The 17604-nt window shown below is 45.2% G+C and overlaps 1 protein-coding gene across 1 annotated transcript; it reads right to left on the reverse strand.

The window, feature by feature from the left end:
* Window positions 1-533: 533 nt before the first annotated feature.
* On the reverse strand, window positions 534-16522 carry HAUS5 (HAUS augmin like complex subunit 5). The gene is made up of 19 exons (XM_063312021.1): window positions 16348-16522; window positions 14359-14421; window positions 13681-13713; window positions 12765-12789; window positions 12193-12325; window positions 11030-11189; window positions 10516-10591; window positions 9041-9120; window positions 8844-8901; window positions 8137-8264; window positions 7145-7223; window positions 6771-6916; window positions 4790-4952; window positions 4040-4120; window positions 3669-3814; window positions 3056-3170; window positions 2018-2156; window positions 1017-1149; window positions 534-910 (listed from the first exon to the last, which is right to left on the reverse strand). The coding sequence occupies exons 1-19, from the start codon at window positions 16482-16484 to the stop codon at window positions 787-789; spliced, it is 2019 nt and encodes a 672-aa protein (XP_063168091.1). The 5' UTR covers window positions 16485-16522; the 3' UTR covers window positions 534-786.
* Between the last annotated feature and the right edge of the window lie 1082 nt (window positions 16523-17604).

The following is a 17604-nucleotide window of genomic DNA, read 5'->3' on the forward strand; positions in this document are numbered from 1 at the left end:
TGATGGTTGTAAGTGTGAGGACCGATCGCATGTCACTTTTTTCAGTGCTGCTGTAACTCTGAACGGTCGTTAAATGAGTAAGTCTACTTGTATAGCACAGTTCTACACAAGGCTGTGGCATCAGCTTGTATTCACGCATTTGCGGAATGATGAGCTTGTCTCCTCGCTGCTTGAAAACCACATCGAACTCTGGCGCCGGCCCAATTGTTCTCAGCGCAGTAAGAGAGGAAGCCTGCCATTTTAACAAACGCTCGTAAGTTTTGTGAGGTACAACACATTTAGGCTTCAAGGAAACGCTGCTCTTTTGGGGGGAAGCTGCAAAAAAACTAACAAACCAGACTAGAATTCACCCCTTCACGAAGGAGAGAACGAAAAAGCTAGTTCTAACAACAAAGAAAGAACAAAACGTATTTTTCCCTTAGCTATTATGGAAGGAAAAGGTGAGAAAAAAATTAAAGCCAGATAAATTAAGAGGTGATACCCTTAATATTTATTTCAAATAATTAGAAAATACATAGGCTCTACTTGTTCAGATGTAAGTCCAACATTACTTCCTTCCCCAGCCACCCACCCAAAAAAGGGGGGAAGAGGGAGAAAAGGGAGAGGTGCAGAAAACTGCTTTTCCCCTTTAATACAATTAAGATCCACCTTTTAGCAGCCGGATGGAAGGACGCACACGCATAACTGCTCCGCCTTCCAGTCAGCCAGCACCAACCAGCTTCCTGGACTTCTTCCCAGCAGTTCAGCAGGGTTCCCTCTTAGCCTGGAGCGCTTTTGGGCTGACTCTCAGAGCCAGATCTGCTGCTGCTGCAGTATCTTGGCAGCCAAGGTCCAACGCTCCAGCCACTGTTGCAACGTGAAGCCGTGGCGGCGCTCGTTGGGGAGAACAAACTGTCCTGGCTGTTCCCACCTGGACCGAGAGAGAACAGGAGAGATGTACAAATGGGGCACCTCCCCGCTCTCTGGCCAGGCCCCCTAATATCTACTGGGGTCCCCGCTGTCTTCCCTTCACTCACCAGGCATCCACGACAGCCTGGATTTCAGGCCAACGCTCTATGCGACGCTGGCACTGATCGATCATGCGCTGGATGCGGGGCAGCAGCTCAAAGGCTTGTTTCTGATCGTGGGACTGCACCTTTCCCACTAAGGCTGGGGAGGGAGGAAGAAAACGCCTTAGCCACTTAGGTTTACCCCAAGCTTAAAAGGAAGAACACCGTCAGCTTGGCTTGGACGATAAATAGACCAGAAGAACAGAACAAAAAGAATAGAAAACAGAAAACACAAACACGTTCAACTAAACCAGCAGCATAAAATACATCTCAACCCAACTTCAGTATCAATGATAACCAACATTAAAAAAGCCTCAAACGTCCACTCCACGTTCTCCAAAAGCATGCATTTTAGATATTATCACTTTTTTGTAATTTCAGAGGTTATTATACTGACGTAATTTTAGTGTTTATAAATCTATTTTATAATTTAAATATAGACTGCACCCTGGACCTCACTCATAGATGTTAGTTAGGCTGTTTTATGAATGTATTTTAACTTTGCCTTAAGTTTTATTTTATTACCTATTAAGATAGGTTTATATATATTTACTGAGCACCCTGCTTGCACTGGTCTACGATTGTAATTAATTGAACTGAACTGAAAATTATGCATTCCGTTTGGAGTGCCATAAAATCGGAGGGGCTACCAAGAAAGCTCCATCCACGGAATCACAGGGTTGGACCGCAGAGGGCCAATGCCCTGCATGCTGCAGGATCCGCTGAGACTTGCAGTGCAACGAAAAACATGGAGAAATATCAAATTTTCACCTCCCAGTGTAGCTTTTGGATTTGTGGGGGTAGGATGGGGTAGAGTCTCCTTTTGCTTGTGGAACCGGGGCCGGAAGAGACAAGGACTGGAATTTTGAAGCAAGATGTGACCTCTGTTTTTGAAAACTCCAACAAAAGCACAAGGTGGTCACCAGGAAGAAGCAGGAAGAGCAAAAGTCTGGGAGAAGTTTGCACACCTGGTACATCAGGCTCTGGGGCATTTTGCATCTGGTGCTGCAGGCGCCCCAAAGCTCTTTGTTTGGAGCCCAGCTGGGCATGCAGGTAAGCGAGCATCTTCTTCAGCTCCACCATATGGAGAAGTAGCTGTTCAGGAGCCTAAAGAGGGGTTAAGAAAGCAGAGGCACGAGGGTGAGAAGGAACACCCACAGATACCATATATGACATTGCATGGATCAGAGGAACATGAAAAGTTATCTTAGACCGGGCCAAAATGGAACACAATTCAGCAGAGGCAAATGCAACAGTCTTCACCAAGAAAAAAGAAATCAAAGCAACATCATAGCCTTGGGGATATTTAGCATGGCAACAGCATTTACAGAAAAGATTTTGGAACAGTAGTTGAGCACAAGCTGAATATTGAGTCAACATTATAATATGGCTGTAAACCAGGCAAACGCCCTCTTTGGCTACATCTACAGAATCATGTTCAAATCACACGACTGATACATAATAGACGTATCTGGCTCAGGTGAGACCCTCACTTGAGGACATATCCTATGTGCCGTATTTCAGACTGGAGCAGTGCAAGAATGAGCAGTGAGAATGATCAGAAGACCAAGTCCTCCAAGGAGACTCCAAGGTTATATTTACCCTTGAGAAGAAAAGATGGAGGGAGGGATAGGTAACCTGGTAGTTTCACACAGAAGGCAGCCAAGACTAGCTCTCTATGTCCCAGAAGACAACGTGTCAAATAATGGACTTAAGCTACAATTAGGGAAACATTTGGACCAAGGACCCAAAACATTTCCACCACCTGCAGCACAGAGCAATCACTTCATCACCTGCTTAAGAAGGTAAGGATGCCTTCTAACCAAGTTTGATTCCTGGTGACTGTTTCCATGCAGTATATTTAGCAATAATAAATGAGTGCATGATTAAGCTGGAAGATGGAAGGGAGGGTGAAAAGAACGTTCTCTGAAACAGCCCAATTAAATTTGATTTGTCTGGTTTTTCTAGACACATTCAGCAAATCACACCAGGGAGGCACATCATACCTTATAAAGGGGAAAGTTAGCTCCATTGCATACATTAAGAAACGCCCGATTTTCGGCTGGTGCTGTCCGGCTAAAGCGATGGATAGAAAGCTGGTGGGCTGGAATGTGTTGAGACCTGGAAGACAATGGCAGAAGGAGGGTTTTTTCCTGCAACTGGACCTACACTACACTGATCATAATCAAGGCACGCCAGCCCTCTGTGCTTAAAATGAAAGTCAAATCTATTTTCTTAAAAACAAAAAAAAATCTAGAGCCAAAAATGTTCCTGAATTTTGCATCAAGGAAAGTAAAAATTATGTTCAGTGTATCTCATTTGTAGGAAATGGCACTCAGGAGAAGAGAAGCAGGATTATTTTATCGCTGTTACTGACAGACCAGCTGCTTTTCGTCCTCCCTCACCAAGTGGCAGCCACTCCCTCCAGCCATCTAAGTCATTTCTCCCAGCTGAATTATTTCTCAAAGGACAGGAGAAAAAAGGATAGTATACAGTATAGGATCTTTCAAGCGTCCCTTGCTCTGGAAAAAGAAAAGTCTCTGGAAAAGGACTCAAAACATTTCTTCACCCCCAACCCAGTTATGCCTAGCCACATGGAGGCACCTGGGGATGACTCACCCGGCTATCTGGCGGGTCAGCAGGCAAGGCAGAGCAACGGCTTTGAATTGCTGGACTTCACGGCCTACCCTGTTGTGAAGCTTCTGTGTCTCCAGCTCCACCTGTTGAGCCTGAGGGAGCAGTTTTTTCTGCAGGAAATCCTGGATCTAAAGGAGAGGCACACTAAGTCAGTCGGGTTCCAAATAAGCACAGAAATTATTTTCAGCAAAGCAGTTCACCAGTAACTCCCGCTGCTTCTTAAAAAGTGCTGCGGCTTCAGAGCAGAGTGCACAATCCATATGCTGAAGGTTTGAAATTTTAATATCTCAAAGAAAGGGTCAAACAGACAATGGGCAAAGGCCTCTGGCGGATGGGGCAAAGGGAAATCTCACCTCTGCCTGGTCCTTGCGAAGCTGGGATTTGATAAACGAAGTGCCCTTGATAAGCGCCCGAATGTGTTGCTGTTTCTCGTTCTGCAGGAGGAAAGCAGAGGAACAGATCCACAGGGTAAAAGTCCCTAAGAAGAACCGACACGTTCCCCCATCCTCCACCCCCAGGAGCTTGACTTGAAGGAGTTTTTGTCTTTTGCAAAGTACTTTCCTAACACAAGCATGTATGCATTCTTCAAAATTAAACTTGCTTTAAAAACTTAACAAGGCCCAACTTGCAAGATCTGAATTTTTATAAGAGTCCACCCATTTAAAATGTTTGAAAAAGCTTGTTTTTAATGTTAAAAAAGTCATGTTTTTAAAAAAGTAAATTATTGCCCAGGACATGATACAAAACCATGCAACAAAACGATTACTGACCTTAAACCTAGCCCACCAGCTTCCTGAACTTTGAGCCTGCCCCCCTCACCTCCCAATCCTTTCTCCTCCTGCTGCATTTTTGTTTTTAAATCCATTCAACTGTGTCCGATTCTGGGAGACTGCCTGGGCAAGTCCCTGCAGTTTTCTTGGCAAGGTTTTTCAGAAGGGGTTTACCATGGGCTCCTTCCTGGGGCTGAGAGAGCGCAGCTGGCCCAAGGCCACCCAGCTGGCTTTGTTCCTAAGGCGGGACTAACTAGAACTCACGGCCTCCTGGTTTCTAGCCTGGTGCCTTCACCACTGCACCAACCTGGCTCTTTCCCTCTGCATACCTACCACCAGATGGCGGAAGTCCAGAATGCGCTGGCGCTTTGTTTGCAAGTTCTGCAGTTCTGCGTACTGTGCCTTCACTGCTTCTTCAAGTTCCCGGCAGCCTTGCAGCAGCCCATCCCTGTATCCCCGCAATCTCACTGCTCGGAGCTCCAGCTCAAAGACCGCTCTGGATTATGGAAGGAAGGGACCGAGTCAGCCTAACTTACAAACCGGGTTGCTTCAGCAGGCATCTGGGAATTAGAGATCTTGAAATGCTAAGTCACCCTCACTTAGTAAGGCTTTAGGAATTACAGGTAGTCCTCGCTTAACGACCATAATTGGGATCAACTGTCACTACGTGATGTGATTGTTAAGCGAGACATCAGACTAGACCAGTTTGGTCTCGTGGTTAAGTTGCTGAGCTAGAAACCAGGAGACCATGAGTTCTAGTCCCGCCTGAGGCATGAAAGCCGGCTGGGTGGCCTTGGGCCAGTCCCTCTCTCTCAGCCCAAGAGCCAATCAGGCGTGGTATGAGAGTTCTAGTCCCGCCTTAGGCCTGAAAGCCGGCTGGGTGGCCTTGGGCCAGTCACTCTCTCTCAGCCCAAGAGCCAATCAGGCGTGGTATGAGAGTTCTAGTCCCGCCTGAGGCATGAAAGCCGGCTGGGTGACCTTGGGCCTGTCACTCTCTCTCAGCCCAACTCACCTCACAGGGTTGTTGTTGTGGGGAAAAGAGGAGGAGGAAGGAGTATTAGGTATGTTCACCACCTTGAGCTATTTATAAAAATAATAAAGGCGGAATGAATGAATGAATGAATGAATGAATGAATGAATGAATAAATGTGACCACGACTTGCAATTTCACTGCCTGCTTCTCCATTGAGTCGACTGTGAAGGTTGCAAATTGTGATCATGTGACTGCAGGAGATTGTGACAGTCATAAGCATGAGGACCAGTGGTAAAGTTACTTTTTCAGTGCCATCGTAACTTTGAACAGTCGCTAAACAGGGCAGTCATTAAGTGAGGTCTACTTGTAATTGAAATGAAGGCTACACGGTACACATTTATTTATTCATTCGTTCATTCTACTTAGATACTGCCAAAAGAGACAAAAATAGTTAACAAATAAACTAACGTCAGTGACTGGTCACAGAAGAAATCACACATACGGTCACTAGTTACAACATACTGGCAAGAGTAAGTGTAGTTTTGCAGCCTATGCAAAATGGAAATTTCTCTGGGAAGCACAGACTTTAGAATGGCTTTATTTATTGGTTTGTTAGATGCATAGCCTGCCTTTCCTTCAGGAGCTCAAGGCAGTGTAGATACCATTCTCTCCTCCAATTTTTCCCCACAACAATCCTGTGAGGTAGGGAGGGCTGAGAGAGAGAGCACCTGGCCTGAAAGCACCTCATGAGCCTCTGGAACGAGGTCTCCCTGCTCCTAGTCCAATTTCTTCCCCACTATACCACTCTGGTCCTTGGGCTGAGAGGGAGGGACTGGCTCAAAGTCTCCCCCCCATGAGCTTCCATGGCTGAGTGGGGACTCAGATCTGGGTCTCCTGGTGCCAGTCGACACTTAAACACAACACGCTGGGCCTCTAGAATTAGATCATTGTTAGAAATACCACACCGCTAAAGCAGGACTGCAAACGTGCAGCCTCATGGCTTCAAGCCTGGGAGGAATCCCTAGAGCTTGCTGGCTGGGGAATTCTGGGAGTTGAAGTCCCCACATCTTGAAGTTGCTAAGGCTGAGAAACACTACCCTCCAGCCTCTCCGAAAGCTGCCGCCAAATTGTCACGCTTAATGCAAAATCAAGGGAAAATTATTTAGTGATGGAAGTCGTCATCCTGTCTACATTTCATTTAGTCAGTATGAATTGCAATGACGATAGATCAACTTTAGCTTCTGCCTTGGCCCCACGGGCAGCCCTGGCAGGCCACCCCAAAACCACCCCTGCCCAGCCATCATCCCCTTGTCTGAAGCGCAGCTGGAAGATGCTTCTTACCTGGCCAGGATGGAATGCTCCGACCCGTCAGACAGGAGACTGTGCATTTCCTTAACGATGGCTTCCAGCCGTGCCAGGAGGCTTTTCTCCGCGGCGTGCAGGGGAATCTGTTGCACGCAGAGCATCTCACATTTGCTCCAGCCCTCCTGTCCCAAGCAAAGAGGAGAGAGAGCAAGATGGTATTTTCCTACGTAGCGTACAGGAATTCCATTAGGGGGACTACAGTCTGTTCACCCCCCCGTCTAGAAGAGCAGAACACCTCCAATCAAAATGGGCTGTTCTAACCCCACTGGAGATGCTCTAGCAGTGAAACAGCCTGTTCTGACTGCAAAACTGAAGTAGGAAAAGTCTGTTTTGAGATCCAGCTTAGCTACCTGTATGAGACCCCGGACAGAAGGTAGGTTGTCCGCCGAGTCCGAGACATCTTGCAAGTGTGTGCTGTCGTAACGGAACCTGAGAATAGAGCAGAACCGGGCTTACGGATCTTACATGCTGCTGGGAGACCCAGAACCGACTTCAATACCCCCAAGAGGTTACTGGGTTAAGCGATGTCTGCGCCTGGCCCAAAGTAATCTAGTAAGGTCAGGTGAGGACTTGCATCCAAGTCTTCCCAATGCCAAACCTTATCCTCTATCACAGTGTTCCTTAAAGCATGGTCTGAGGACCGCTGGGGGGTTCCCCAAGACCCTCTCAGGGGTCTGTGAAGTCAGAATTCTTGGCCAGTTATTGAAGATAATTGCAAAAATTTAAAACAATGTCGTTCTTCTCATTCTTACTTTTTATTTGTTAAAAAATACAGGGTTTTTTTTCATGAAAAATATTCATTTATGTTAATATCTAATGGGTTTAATATTGTTATTTCTACATGATTCAATAAATACACATTCTGCAAATGTGTCAATTTTAATTTTTAATACAGTAAATATTGATAAATATAACCCATACAAACAAAAGCTCTTTTGGGGTCTTCCATGATTTTCAAAAGTGGGATGGAGTCCTGAGAGCAAAAAGTTTAAGAAACGCTGCTCTACCATATACCGGCTTATTGGGCAAGGTCTACTTAGCAGCAGTACTTTTATGAGGGCAGGCTGGCTTGGTGGCATGTAGAAGCTTCCCACAACTCCCTAGAGCCTTGGGAGTATTCCAAGGCGTTCTGGGAAATCTGACTGGTCCTAAGTCAGCCAGCACTTATTGAACTAGCAGAAAGGGAAGACGAAGGCATGTTAATAGTTCACTCAGAAGTGCTACGATCCTGGCAATTCCCTGAGGATGCTGAATATTCTTGCTAACTCCGGAGATGCCTTCAGTTTTGCCATGGGAAGGCCCATCTCCAAATCCTTCTCCTTAGCCTAAGGACGGGACCTACTTCAGGGCAGCCACATCTTGGGGGATGTTGATCTTGTCCGTCAGCTCCTGCAGCTTCATTGTGTTCTGAAGGGCCAAGTGCTCCAGAGCTGAAAGGATGTGGGCAGGAGGATGGGTACCCACAACTTTCTGCAGGAAGACACAGAACAGCAGCTGAGATTGGCCTTGATCCAACCTCTGTTCCAAGTCTTTGTTGCCACCACTAGTAATATGCCAGCCCTTTGGGTTCAGCCAGTTCTTTAGAAACTTGAATGACTGAGTGCTTGAAATTCTTCCAAACTGGCTTTACAGCATCACCCTCCCTTTCCCAAATCCCAGTGCGTCTCTTCCAATTTCCGAGTTATTCTGAAGATAGAAGAGTGGGATAAGAGGTGTGGACTTCAACTCCCAGAATCCCCCAGCAAGCATGCTGAGTCCACACCCCTTAAAGTTGTGAAGTTTGAGAAACGCTGGTCTCAATGTTTCTGCTGCACCTACTCCTGGGACTTCATCTTGTCAGGCTAAGCTTTCTACTGCTCTTAAGCAAGGCAGACAGAGCATCTCCAAGGCCAAAAAAGATAGTTTATCAATGCCCTGCTGCAGGGCTTCGGGTTCTCTTCATCTGCTTGAACTACAGTTCCCAGCAGCCCCAACCAAAGGGACCTGGGAACAACGTCTACAAGGCCATCAGCTGTCCCTCCCTTGCTCTAGTATGCTATTCTGTCTTACCTCCACAGTGCTCAGCCAATGTTGGTAAGTAGTATCCAACTCTTCCTCGTTCATCCCTCTGCCAAAAGAGCCAAAGAAAACACAGCAGGACTTTAAGGAGAAACCCAGTGTGTGGGTATGTTTGCGTGACATTAGACCTGTCTTATTTTCCAAGCAGAAGGGACAAATTGCAGAAAGGTGAGAGGAAGGACCCTTACGGAAAGCTCCCAGAGATGCTCTGTTCAAAGAGGGTTTTCAGGAATCGGAAACGCAGCTGGCAGGCTTCCTGGACATCTCGCTGAGGAGAAAAGGTATAAAATCTGGGCTGAGCCTCTCATAAAATCTGTATCTTCTGCTCTTTCACTCTGTGATTGTGTTCTCAGGAAGGCCACCCCACTCATTCCAAAATGAGCTATAATGGGGATTATAGAGTCCAATGGAGTTGGGCAGCCAATAAATTTAACAATTTAAATTTAAATTTAAATTTAAATTTAAATTTAAATTTAAATTTAAATTTAAATTTAAATTTATCTATCTATCTATCTATCTATCTATCTATCTATCTATCTATCTATCTATCTATCTCAAATGCAGACATTAATGAAAGCCTGTGGTGATTCTGATGCACTTGCCTTTTAACATTTAGCTACTCTGCAGGCTTTTAAGGCTGAGGAACATACATAAAAGTTTGTGCTGAAAAAAGTGCAAATATATAACACCCTGATTATCTTAAACACAAGTACAAAGAACCCTGAAATACGACAGAAGAGAGACAATTATTACAAATAGTGGGGCGCGGCATATTAACAAACACTTGTCAAGTTTAATTACCAATCCCAGGTAATTAAAATAAGCCCTTTTTCCTGGAATGCAGTCTCTTGATTGCCCCTTAAAGACCGAGTACAGGTGGTCCTCGCTTAACGACCTTAATTGGGACCAGAATTTCTGTTGCTAAGCGATGCAGTTGTTAGACAAAACATCATGTGATTGCTCTGCTTAGTGACAGTTCTGGTAATCCTGGTTGTAGTCATTAGGCCAGGACCTCACGCTTCTCCTGCCCTGCCATGCTTCAACCCCCCCACAATCTTGCTCCCATTTCTGCCCTTTTGGTGGCCCTGCACTCCACCGCCCCAGCTGACCTTCGCTGTCTTCTTCCTCCTGCTGTTGACGAGATGAGCCTGGCCTGGCCCTTTGCAAGGCAGCTGCTGGCCACATGAGGCCTTCTTCCTGAAGCTGCATGAGGCCTCGCTAAGGGCCAGACCGGGTACACCTCATCAGCAGTGGGAGGAAGACGGCGGCAAAGGTCAGCTGGGGGCAGCAGGGGCAGTGGAGTGCAGGGTGGTGGGGGTGGCAGAGCACAGGGCAGCAGAGTGCGAGGTGGCCAAAAGGGCAGAGATAGGGAGGGAGGTGGGTGCGGGGAGTTGAAGTGCACCCTGTGGTTTAAATGCGGACGGGCTGCCAAGCTCCTGAATTTTGATCATGTGACCACAGGGGCACTGCAATAGCTGTAACTTCAAGGACCGAGTGTAAGTACCATTCATTTAGCGCCGTTGTAACTTTGAATGGCCACTGAACTAATGGTTATTAAGCGAGGACTACCTGTACGGCTCTCTTCTTCCCCAAACTGTGGACCCAAATATAATTGTTAAAAGCCTCTCTCTCTTTTTCCTGCTAAGTAGTAATGAGGTCTTACCAAGACTTCAGGCTCTAAGATGGGGAATCCGAACTCTGGGGGTTTGCCACCAAAAACCACTGCCATCTTGGCTTTCCTGAAAGGAAGCCACAACAGTTTCAGTTGGACATCTGCTTCACCAGCTTGAATGCCAAAGGTTTTTTCCCCAAGCCAGCTGGCTGGAAAGAGATCAGCTTGGTTCACACACTGTGCTAATCCATAATGTAGTTGGTTGTATATTGCTTTAGAAAAATTGGTGCCTTCCCGAAATGTGGACTTCTACTCCCCCAATTCCTCAGCCATTCTAGGACTCCATTCTTCTGGAAAGTACCAGGTTAGGGAAGGCCGGCACAACATATTGCATGAACCCAGCCTATTGTGGCTACTCATTAAGCCATGGTTAACCGAGCCATAGCTTAGTACATGTGAACCAAGCCACCCTTTCTTCCTCCATCACGCCACCCCTCCACCAACAGGAAGCTCTCGGATCCCCTCTTGCCAAGAAAGTAAAGGGGCCGAGAATTTGCGCCTGTACTTCTCCATCTCTTCCATCTGCTCCAAACGTCCCTTGACTTGTAGAGCCTTCTTGTGCCATTGCTGGCGCTCTGTCGTGACCCGCGTGGAGTAGGCCTTTAGGAGCAAGCTGCGTCGCTTGGCGTCGCGGATCTTCTCCTGAGCTGCTTCCAGGGTGACCTCTAGGTGCCAAGGAGAACAGCATATTGCAAATCAGGGTGTGCATCCCCTCAACCCCCAGCATCACAATGATGTGAACAGCTGAGCCTACAGCAGCGGCTCGCTTGTTCTATTTAATGTGTTTAGATGCTGTGATTCAGCCAAGGTGGCTTCTAATAGTAAAAGAGGAGAGCAACCACCACCAGAAAGTTTTTCAAGGACGAAGCAGACAGCAAGAAGTTGCACTTTCCACTCTCGGTTACAATGGCTGAACTGGAGGGGTTGGGTGTGAGTTCCTTCTCACAGAGACAACTGACAATTGCCGTGTAAGGAGAAACCATGGACTGTGAGTTCAAGGACCGAGGGGATCACCTGGATCTCACAAGAAATCCGCTTTGTGCACAGGGATTAGAGAAACCAACGAACATTAAGAACCAGCATCTTTATTTCCTTTTCCTTCACTCCTTCTCTTTCATTCTATGTTTTTTTTCCCCCCCGGATTGCTAGAATTATTCCTCTTGCTAAAAAAAAATGTGTAAAGTAGTCTGGGAATCTTTCAAGCTCAAGTTGCTTTGTGGATGTTGGCTGGGGAATTCTGGGAATTGAAGTCCACACATCTTAAAGTTGCCAAGTTTAAAAAACACTGCTTTAAATAAATGCAAAAACAAAAGGGGGGGAGTTCCTTCAGGCTGACTTCAGACGTTTTATTTCTTAATTTGTATTCCCTCTTTTCTCCAGGCGCTCAAGGTGGCCTGCAAAGCACATCCTCCTCTGATTTTATCTTCACAACAACCACCGGCTGAGGGGAACTGGCCCATTCAGTGAGCTTCCACTAGTGAAGGTGGCCCTAAACTCAGGTAGTCCTGGCCTGAATCCTGTACCACTGCACCACATGGTCCTCTTATCCGGGAGGATCCAACGTGTCTTACACAGCCCCAAAGAATGTGGGAAAGAGACACAGCCCAACAGTCCTGTGAGGAGTTCACAGCAAAATCAAGGTGTTCTCGCTATTTGCTCCCAACTCACCACTGGCTACAAGCTCACGCTGTGCCAATTCTATCTGAAGGTCAACCTGCTGCACTTCTCCCTTCAAGCGGGAGATGGCCTGAATCAGTTGCTTGCGGCGTTCTTTATCCGATTCAGAGCTGCTGGGCTTGCCCTGAGAGGAAACATCAACTGTAGTGTTACCAAGAAGGTCACCTGTCCATCTTTTAGTTCTTGCTTCCTATTTGACCACAGAACTCAGCCACAGGATTATCCCTTCTGCTCTCTTCTTTAAAAGGTCCAAAGCTGGAAGATCATGCTTGCTATGATGGCCACAGTTCTCTTCGGAGGACCCAGAAAAGTTCTCTCAGAAGTTCTCTCAGAAGACAGCCCATGTCACTCACATTAATTGCCAACAGTCTCAGGCATGAGTCTTTCCAACTGGTAGAAGCCATACCCATGACTTTCTTGATATTGCTGGACTCCAACTGCCATCAGCTCAAGGTTGATGTAAGACATAGTTGTCAAACATCAGGAGAGCCACAGTCTCCCCCCCTTCAGCCCAAACCTCTGGAGACAAAGCAAATGTCCCACCTTAGTTCCTTCTCACTCACCTCACTCTTTTCCATCTGCTGATACCTATACAACAAAAGATGGGATCAAGGACACAAATCTTTAATTTGTTTGGAAATCCCTTGTGCTAGGCCTTGGGTAGAGCATAAAAATCAATACATTCTGTTTTTGAAAAGCAGCAACCGGTCAGAGGAGGTAGAAGATTGTGTAGCAGAGAGAGAATGTATTATGGTTGACATCTTTAAAACATGGCAAAATTTCCCTTGGTGCATCCTTATCAGCTCCACAAAGTAGACCAATGCCATATTGGTCAGGACTACTTTGATTGGAACAGCTGTAGTAACAAAATCTTCCAAGTCTGAATGTGCTTCTCCCTCCCTCACTTTATATTTGGGTGAACTAGGGAAGGGCTTGTCTGGGATGTTTCCTCAAATTATTTTCTTGGCCTGGACTCAACCCCCTCTTCTTTGACTGTTGCCTTGGTAGTGGCTCTTCTTCCTATCCTTCAAGGCCATTCCGGTTCCCTCTACAACTTTTCACTGCCAAATTTATCCAGAATAAACCTAATGCATAATTCCATCTGCGACATTAAAGTGTGCAGAATACTGAACAATGCTCTCATATTTCAGTCACTTCCCTGCACCAATTTTCTTATACCTGAGAAGATCTTGGGATAAAAAAATATTCCAAATTTCAACTATTCATTGGCTAGAATGAGAAAGCACAATGCAATATGTTGGGCATCTTTTACTTAATCTCTTCCTCCTTTCACCAAAAGACTAGTTATATTTATCAATACAATACTTTTCATCTTTTTGGCTCCAACCAGTAGGAAGTATTGGGGGGGAAATTATTCCATCATGATGGTTGGGGGTTTAAGGTTAACTTCTCAAGCCCATTATTGGAAAGGGGAAAGAAAACTGGACTCTGTCCAGAAAAAGGCTAAGCAAAGGATACCACAGTAAGTTCCCACGGATCTTCTTTACGGTCCTGCAATATAAGCAAGATGAAAGTGTTCAACAGAGCACAGTGAGCACCATGAAAAATGTGCTTAAGGAGCAGAATAACGTGGTTCAAAATATTAAGAGTCAGACACATAGCAAAAATTTCAAAGGATTTTGTGTCAGAGTGCTATCTATATATTTGGAAAGCAAAGGGAAGCGTGACATTGTGGCTGGGTTCAATAGCGTACTAGACTAGGCTAACACTCATTTGTGATTCAGCTACTTAGAGGAAACCCAGCCACAGTCTCAGCATGTTATATGAACCAGGCCATTATCTTAAACCATAATAGGGTTTATTCATTTGGGTACAGACTGTTGTGCAACTTCTATTGCCTTAACTCAGAGAGTAGAGCCTCTTTTACAAAGTTGATAACTTTGCCCACCTTCTTTCTGAGACTGTTAGGAATGAATGTCAAATGGGATGCAAAGCAAAAACCATTTATAGCCATGAACTACTGGAAGAAATTCCTCTACTCCTTATTGGCAGGGGGTGATGGGATCTGTAATTCAAGTCCCTTGGACAGTTCTGGACTACAAATCCAGAACTCTTCTAAACCCTTCAAAGGATAGAGGCTGAACACAGGTAGAAGCCCCAAAACTAAAAATCTAATGACCATCTTTGTATTTTTACCTCTGATGGTGAACATGGCGGATGATATATTTCCAGATGTCAGCACACTGACCTGAGCACATTCTGGGGGTGAAGAATGGGAGAGAAAGAAGTAAAAATCCATGAGGTTGGCTTTCATATACAATTCAGCATATTTGTCAAAATACTGTATACCATATATGAACTCAGTACCATTAGAAGCATACATGTAAACCTGACCTAAAACAGCATTAATATGCTATCCATTAACCACATAAACCAGCTCATTCTTCATCTGCTGTTGAATATCAAATAGATCTGTCTTATCTTGTTAAGCTGTTATCCTAATTACACTAAGGAATTTTCTTCTAAATCTTTATAAAGCAAGCAGAAAAATAATTATTTATTCATAGGCCAATCATTCCTGAAGACTTTGGGAGGCTAATCAGTTCATAGACCAAAAATTACCCTCTCAATAATAAAGAAACCCCTATATACTGTCAATATAAACAAAACTAACACCACCACTTTAAGAAAAAGTCAAGTCTCCTTCAAGACTAGCTCAACTCCTAATGACTTCATGGATACAGTTGTGTAATTTTGTAGGCAACAATACAGAAGTGGTTAGGTATCACTTCCCAGCATTTCCCCCCCCCCCGCCCCCTGCTCCATTTTCCAGCATAGTCTAAGGCCCTGTTGGTTCCCATTTGGGTCTAGGATGGGTGTGTGCATGTGTGTGTACAAATCATGTGAAATCCCATACATGGGGGCATGACCTAATGTAATATCTATACCTCTCTGCTTTGAGCGCTTAAGGGAGGGTGAACTGTATAGATTTGATAGATTCCATATATTCCTTCCTGCAACCACTAAGCATCAGGACCAAGACAGCTTCTACAGCTAATGCACTGTACAGTATAAGCACAAAGGTCCAAGTAGAAGGCTTGGACCCCACAGAATAACATCTGGTTACCTACATCTGAGGAATTCCAAATAGGACAAATCTGGTCACACTGGACCTGCCTCTTGGTGTTCAATGTAACTCAAGCTCAGGGATCTTTGCTTTTGGTGAAGAGCCATGTTGGCTAGGGATACTGGGATCTGTAGTCCCAGCCCGTCTGGAAAGCTCAGGCTGAAGACAGGCAACCCGCTATAATGGCTGGAAAAAACTTTTTCTCTTTCAAAGGTGTGTGCATCTTAAGACATTCCCCCCTGCCCAAGAAACGTTTCCCAGCATGTTGCAATTACTTGTCTGAATCAAAAGCAACATCGATAAAAACCTCAAGCAATGAAAAGCGTAACAGGACTTGCAACCCAACGGCTGGCTGTGTTCACACAACAAGACCTGCGTTTAACAAGATCTAAATTTGCATAATTTTATTTATTTATTATTGGTAACTATAACAGCCAGAGAATATGATAAAGTACAACCAAAAATATAAGTGCTAAATTAAATCAGAAAATATATAGGTTAATGAATAAATGAGTGACATGCATAGAAACTAAACATATATCCATAAAATATTAATATGGAACTAGCTCAGACCTTTAACATATTATCACATCTAGCCATATAGAACATTTATTGCTCCATCTTCTCAGTTTTGGTACAATATGTTATTCTGATACAAGGATGTTTATATAATATACTTTAAATTCACATAATTTGTTACACTTCGTGGGCTTCGGCTTAAGGTACTTTTGCTTGTCTGCTTGGGGGCTTAGTGTGTTGGGGGAACCCAGACCTGTGGGGTGGTTGAAACTCAGAGTGCACTGTAGTTGGGGGCCAATAAATTATTATTATTATTAATAATAATTCAGTAAGCAATTTGAATAATAAATAAAATAAAGCAGGTTAAGATTCAAGCGAACACGGCCACTAGGGCAGGAAAGGAGTAGCTCTCTCTCTCTAGCCCAGTCAGCAATGCTCACCGGGCTTGTAGGCTTATTCTCACTACACCCCAGGAGACTAGAGAGCACTCTGCAGACGCTCAGAGATACTCTCGCCCCTTCCCACCCATTCTCACCCACCTGCGGGCGGCGCTCTCAGAGGGAACCTTGCCCGGCAGGAGCTTCATCTCCTCGACCGCCCAGCGCCTGAGGTCCTGGGCCAGCGACGCCCCTGTCCGCGCCACCCCACGCCCCGCGACACCTTCACCGGCCGCCATCGCCGCTCCCGCCTCAAACTCCGGCGCCTTTCCAGCCAGACTCCTCCTCCCGCAAAGCACGCTGGGAAATGTGGTTCGCCCGCGCGAGGCCTGCTGGGAGACGTTCTGCCAGGCGAGCACGCCCTTCCCGATGCCGGATGGGATGTATAGTTTCTGACTGGCCGCTAGGCTGAAGAACCAAGAGGGGGTGGACTACAGCTACCACGAGCGCTGGCTGTTTCCGCGGGGGGCTATGGGAGTTGTGGATCAAGAACGTCTGGGAAACTAATTTAGAAAGTAAAGTAGTTGGTCTCTTGCAATTAGGTTGTTTCTTAACTGTGCCTGGGAGTTGCGTTAAACGTAGCAAAGGTGTAGGGGCGTATTGCACGTTTAAGAGTTGCTTTGAAAAATAAAAAGAAAGCATGGTTTAAAAAATACTAAAGCTAAGCCACTACGTCTCTGGTGTGTAAACCAGGCACGCCCATTAAATGTAGCGTTCCTTGCTGGGTATCATTTAGCAGGTTGTACGAGCGCTTGTCTTAGTTTGTTTATTCGTCATTCGGTATGTTGGGATGTTATTCATTTATTTTAAATCCAAACAGGTTTATCTGAATTAATTTATGTATTTGAATGTATTTATTTATTTATTTGAATTAATTTATGAGCTGCTCAACTCCAATGGACCGGTTGTGTTGTTATAAGTATGTAACTTGGGTGCTGCCAGATGAATTAAATGATTAAAGAAAAACATTTCCTTAAACCAAATGCAGTATTAGAATTTCAGATGTCATCCCCATCCCTGCTATACAAATCCAGTTTCTGTACTTCATGGATCTCCCTCCATCTTGTAATCTGTGTTGCAGTAGTGTCAAATTCTTTGAAAATATAACCCTTGGGATGTAACCTAGGGTAAAATATAAATGTATCTATAACCACTGACAAGAAGATTGGAAGCTGCTTCTTTAGAACCCTTTCTTTTCCATTCCATTCCATTCCATTTCTATATTTCTTTTTCACTTTCACCGTGACTTCTAGTCCTGCCTTAGGTACAGAGGCAGCTGGGTGACCTTGGGCCAGTCACCTTCTCTCAGCCCTAGAAAGAAGGCAATGGCAAACAACTTCTGAAAAATCTGCTAAGAAA

This window comes from Candoia aspera, chromosome 10, assembly GCF_035149785.1.
Source record: "Candoia aspera isolate rCanAsp1 chromosome 10, rCanAsp1.hap2, whole genome shotgun sequence".
NCBI lineage: Eukaryota > Metazoa > Chordata > Lepidosauria > Squamata > Boidae > Candoia > Candoia aspera.

Bases quoted from the DNA above. Each gene is read 5' to 3' on its own strand.
- HAUS5 (XM_063312021.1), bottom strand. From the start codon at position 16,484: ATGGCGGCCGGTGAAGGTGTCGCGGGGCGTGGGGTGGCGCGGACAGGG. The intron at 2,157-3,055 runs GTATGATGTGCC...ACCCCTCTTTAG, and splicing joins CTAACTTTCCCCTTTATAAG to GCTCCTGAACAGCTACTTCT. The intron at 1,150-2,017 runs GTGTGCAAACTT...CTCCCTCCCCAG, and splicing joins CCCAGAGCCTGATGTACCAG to CCTTAGTGGGAAAGGTGCAG.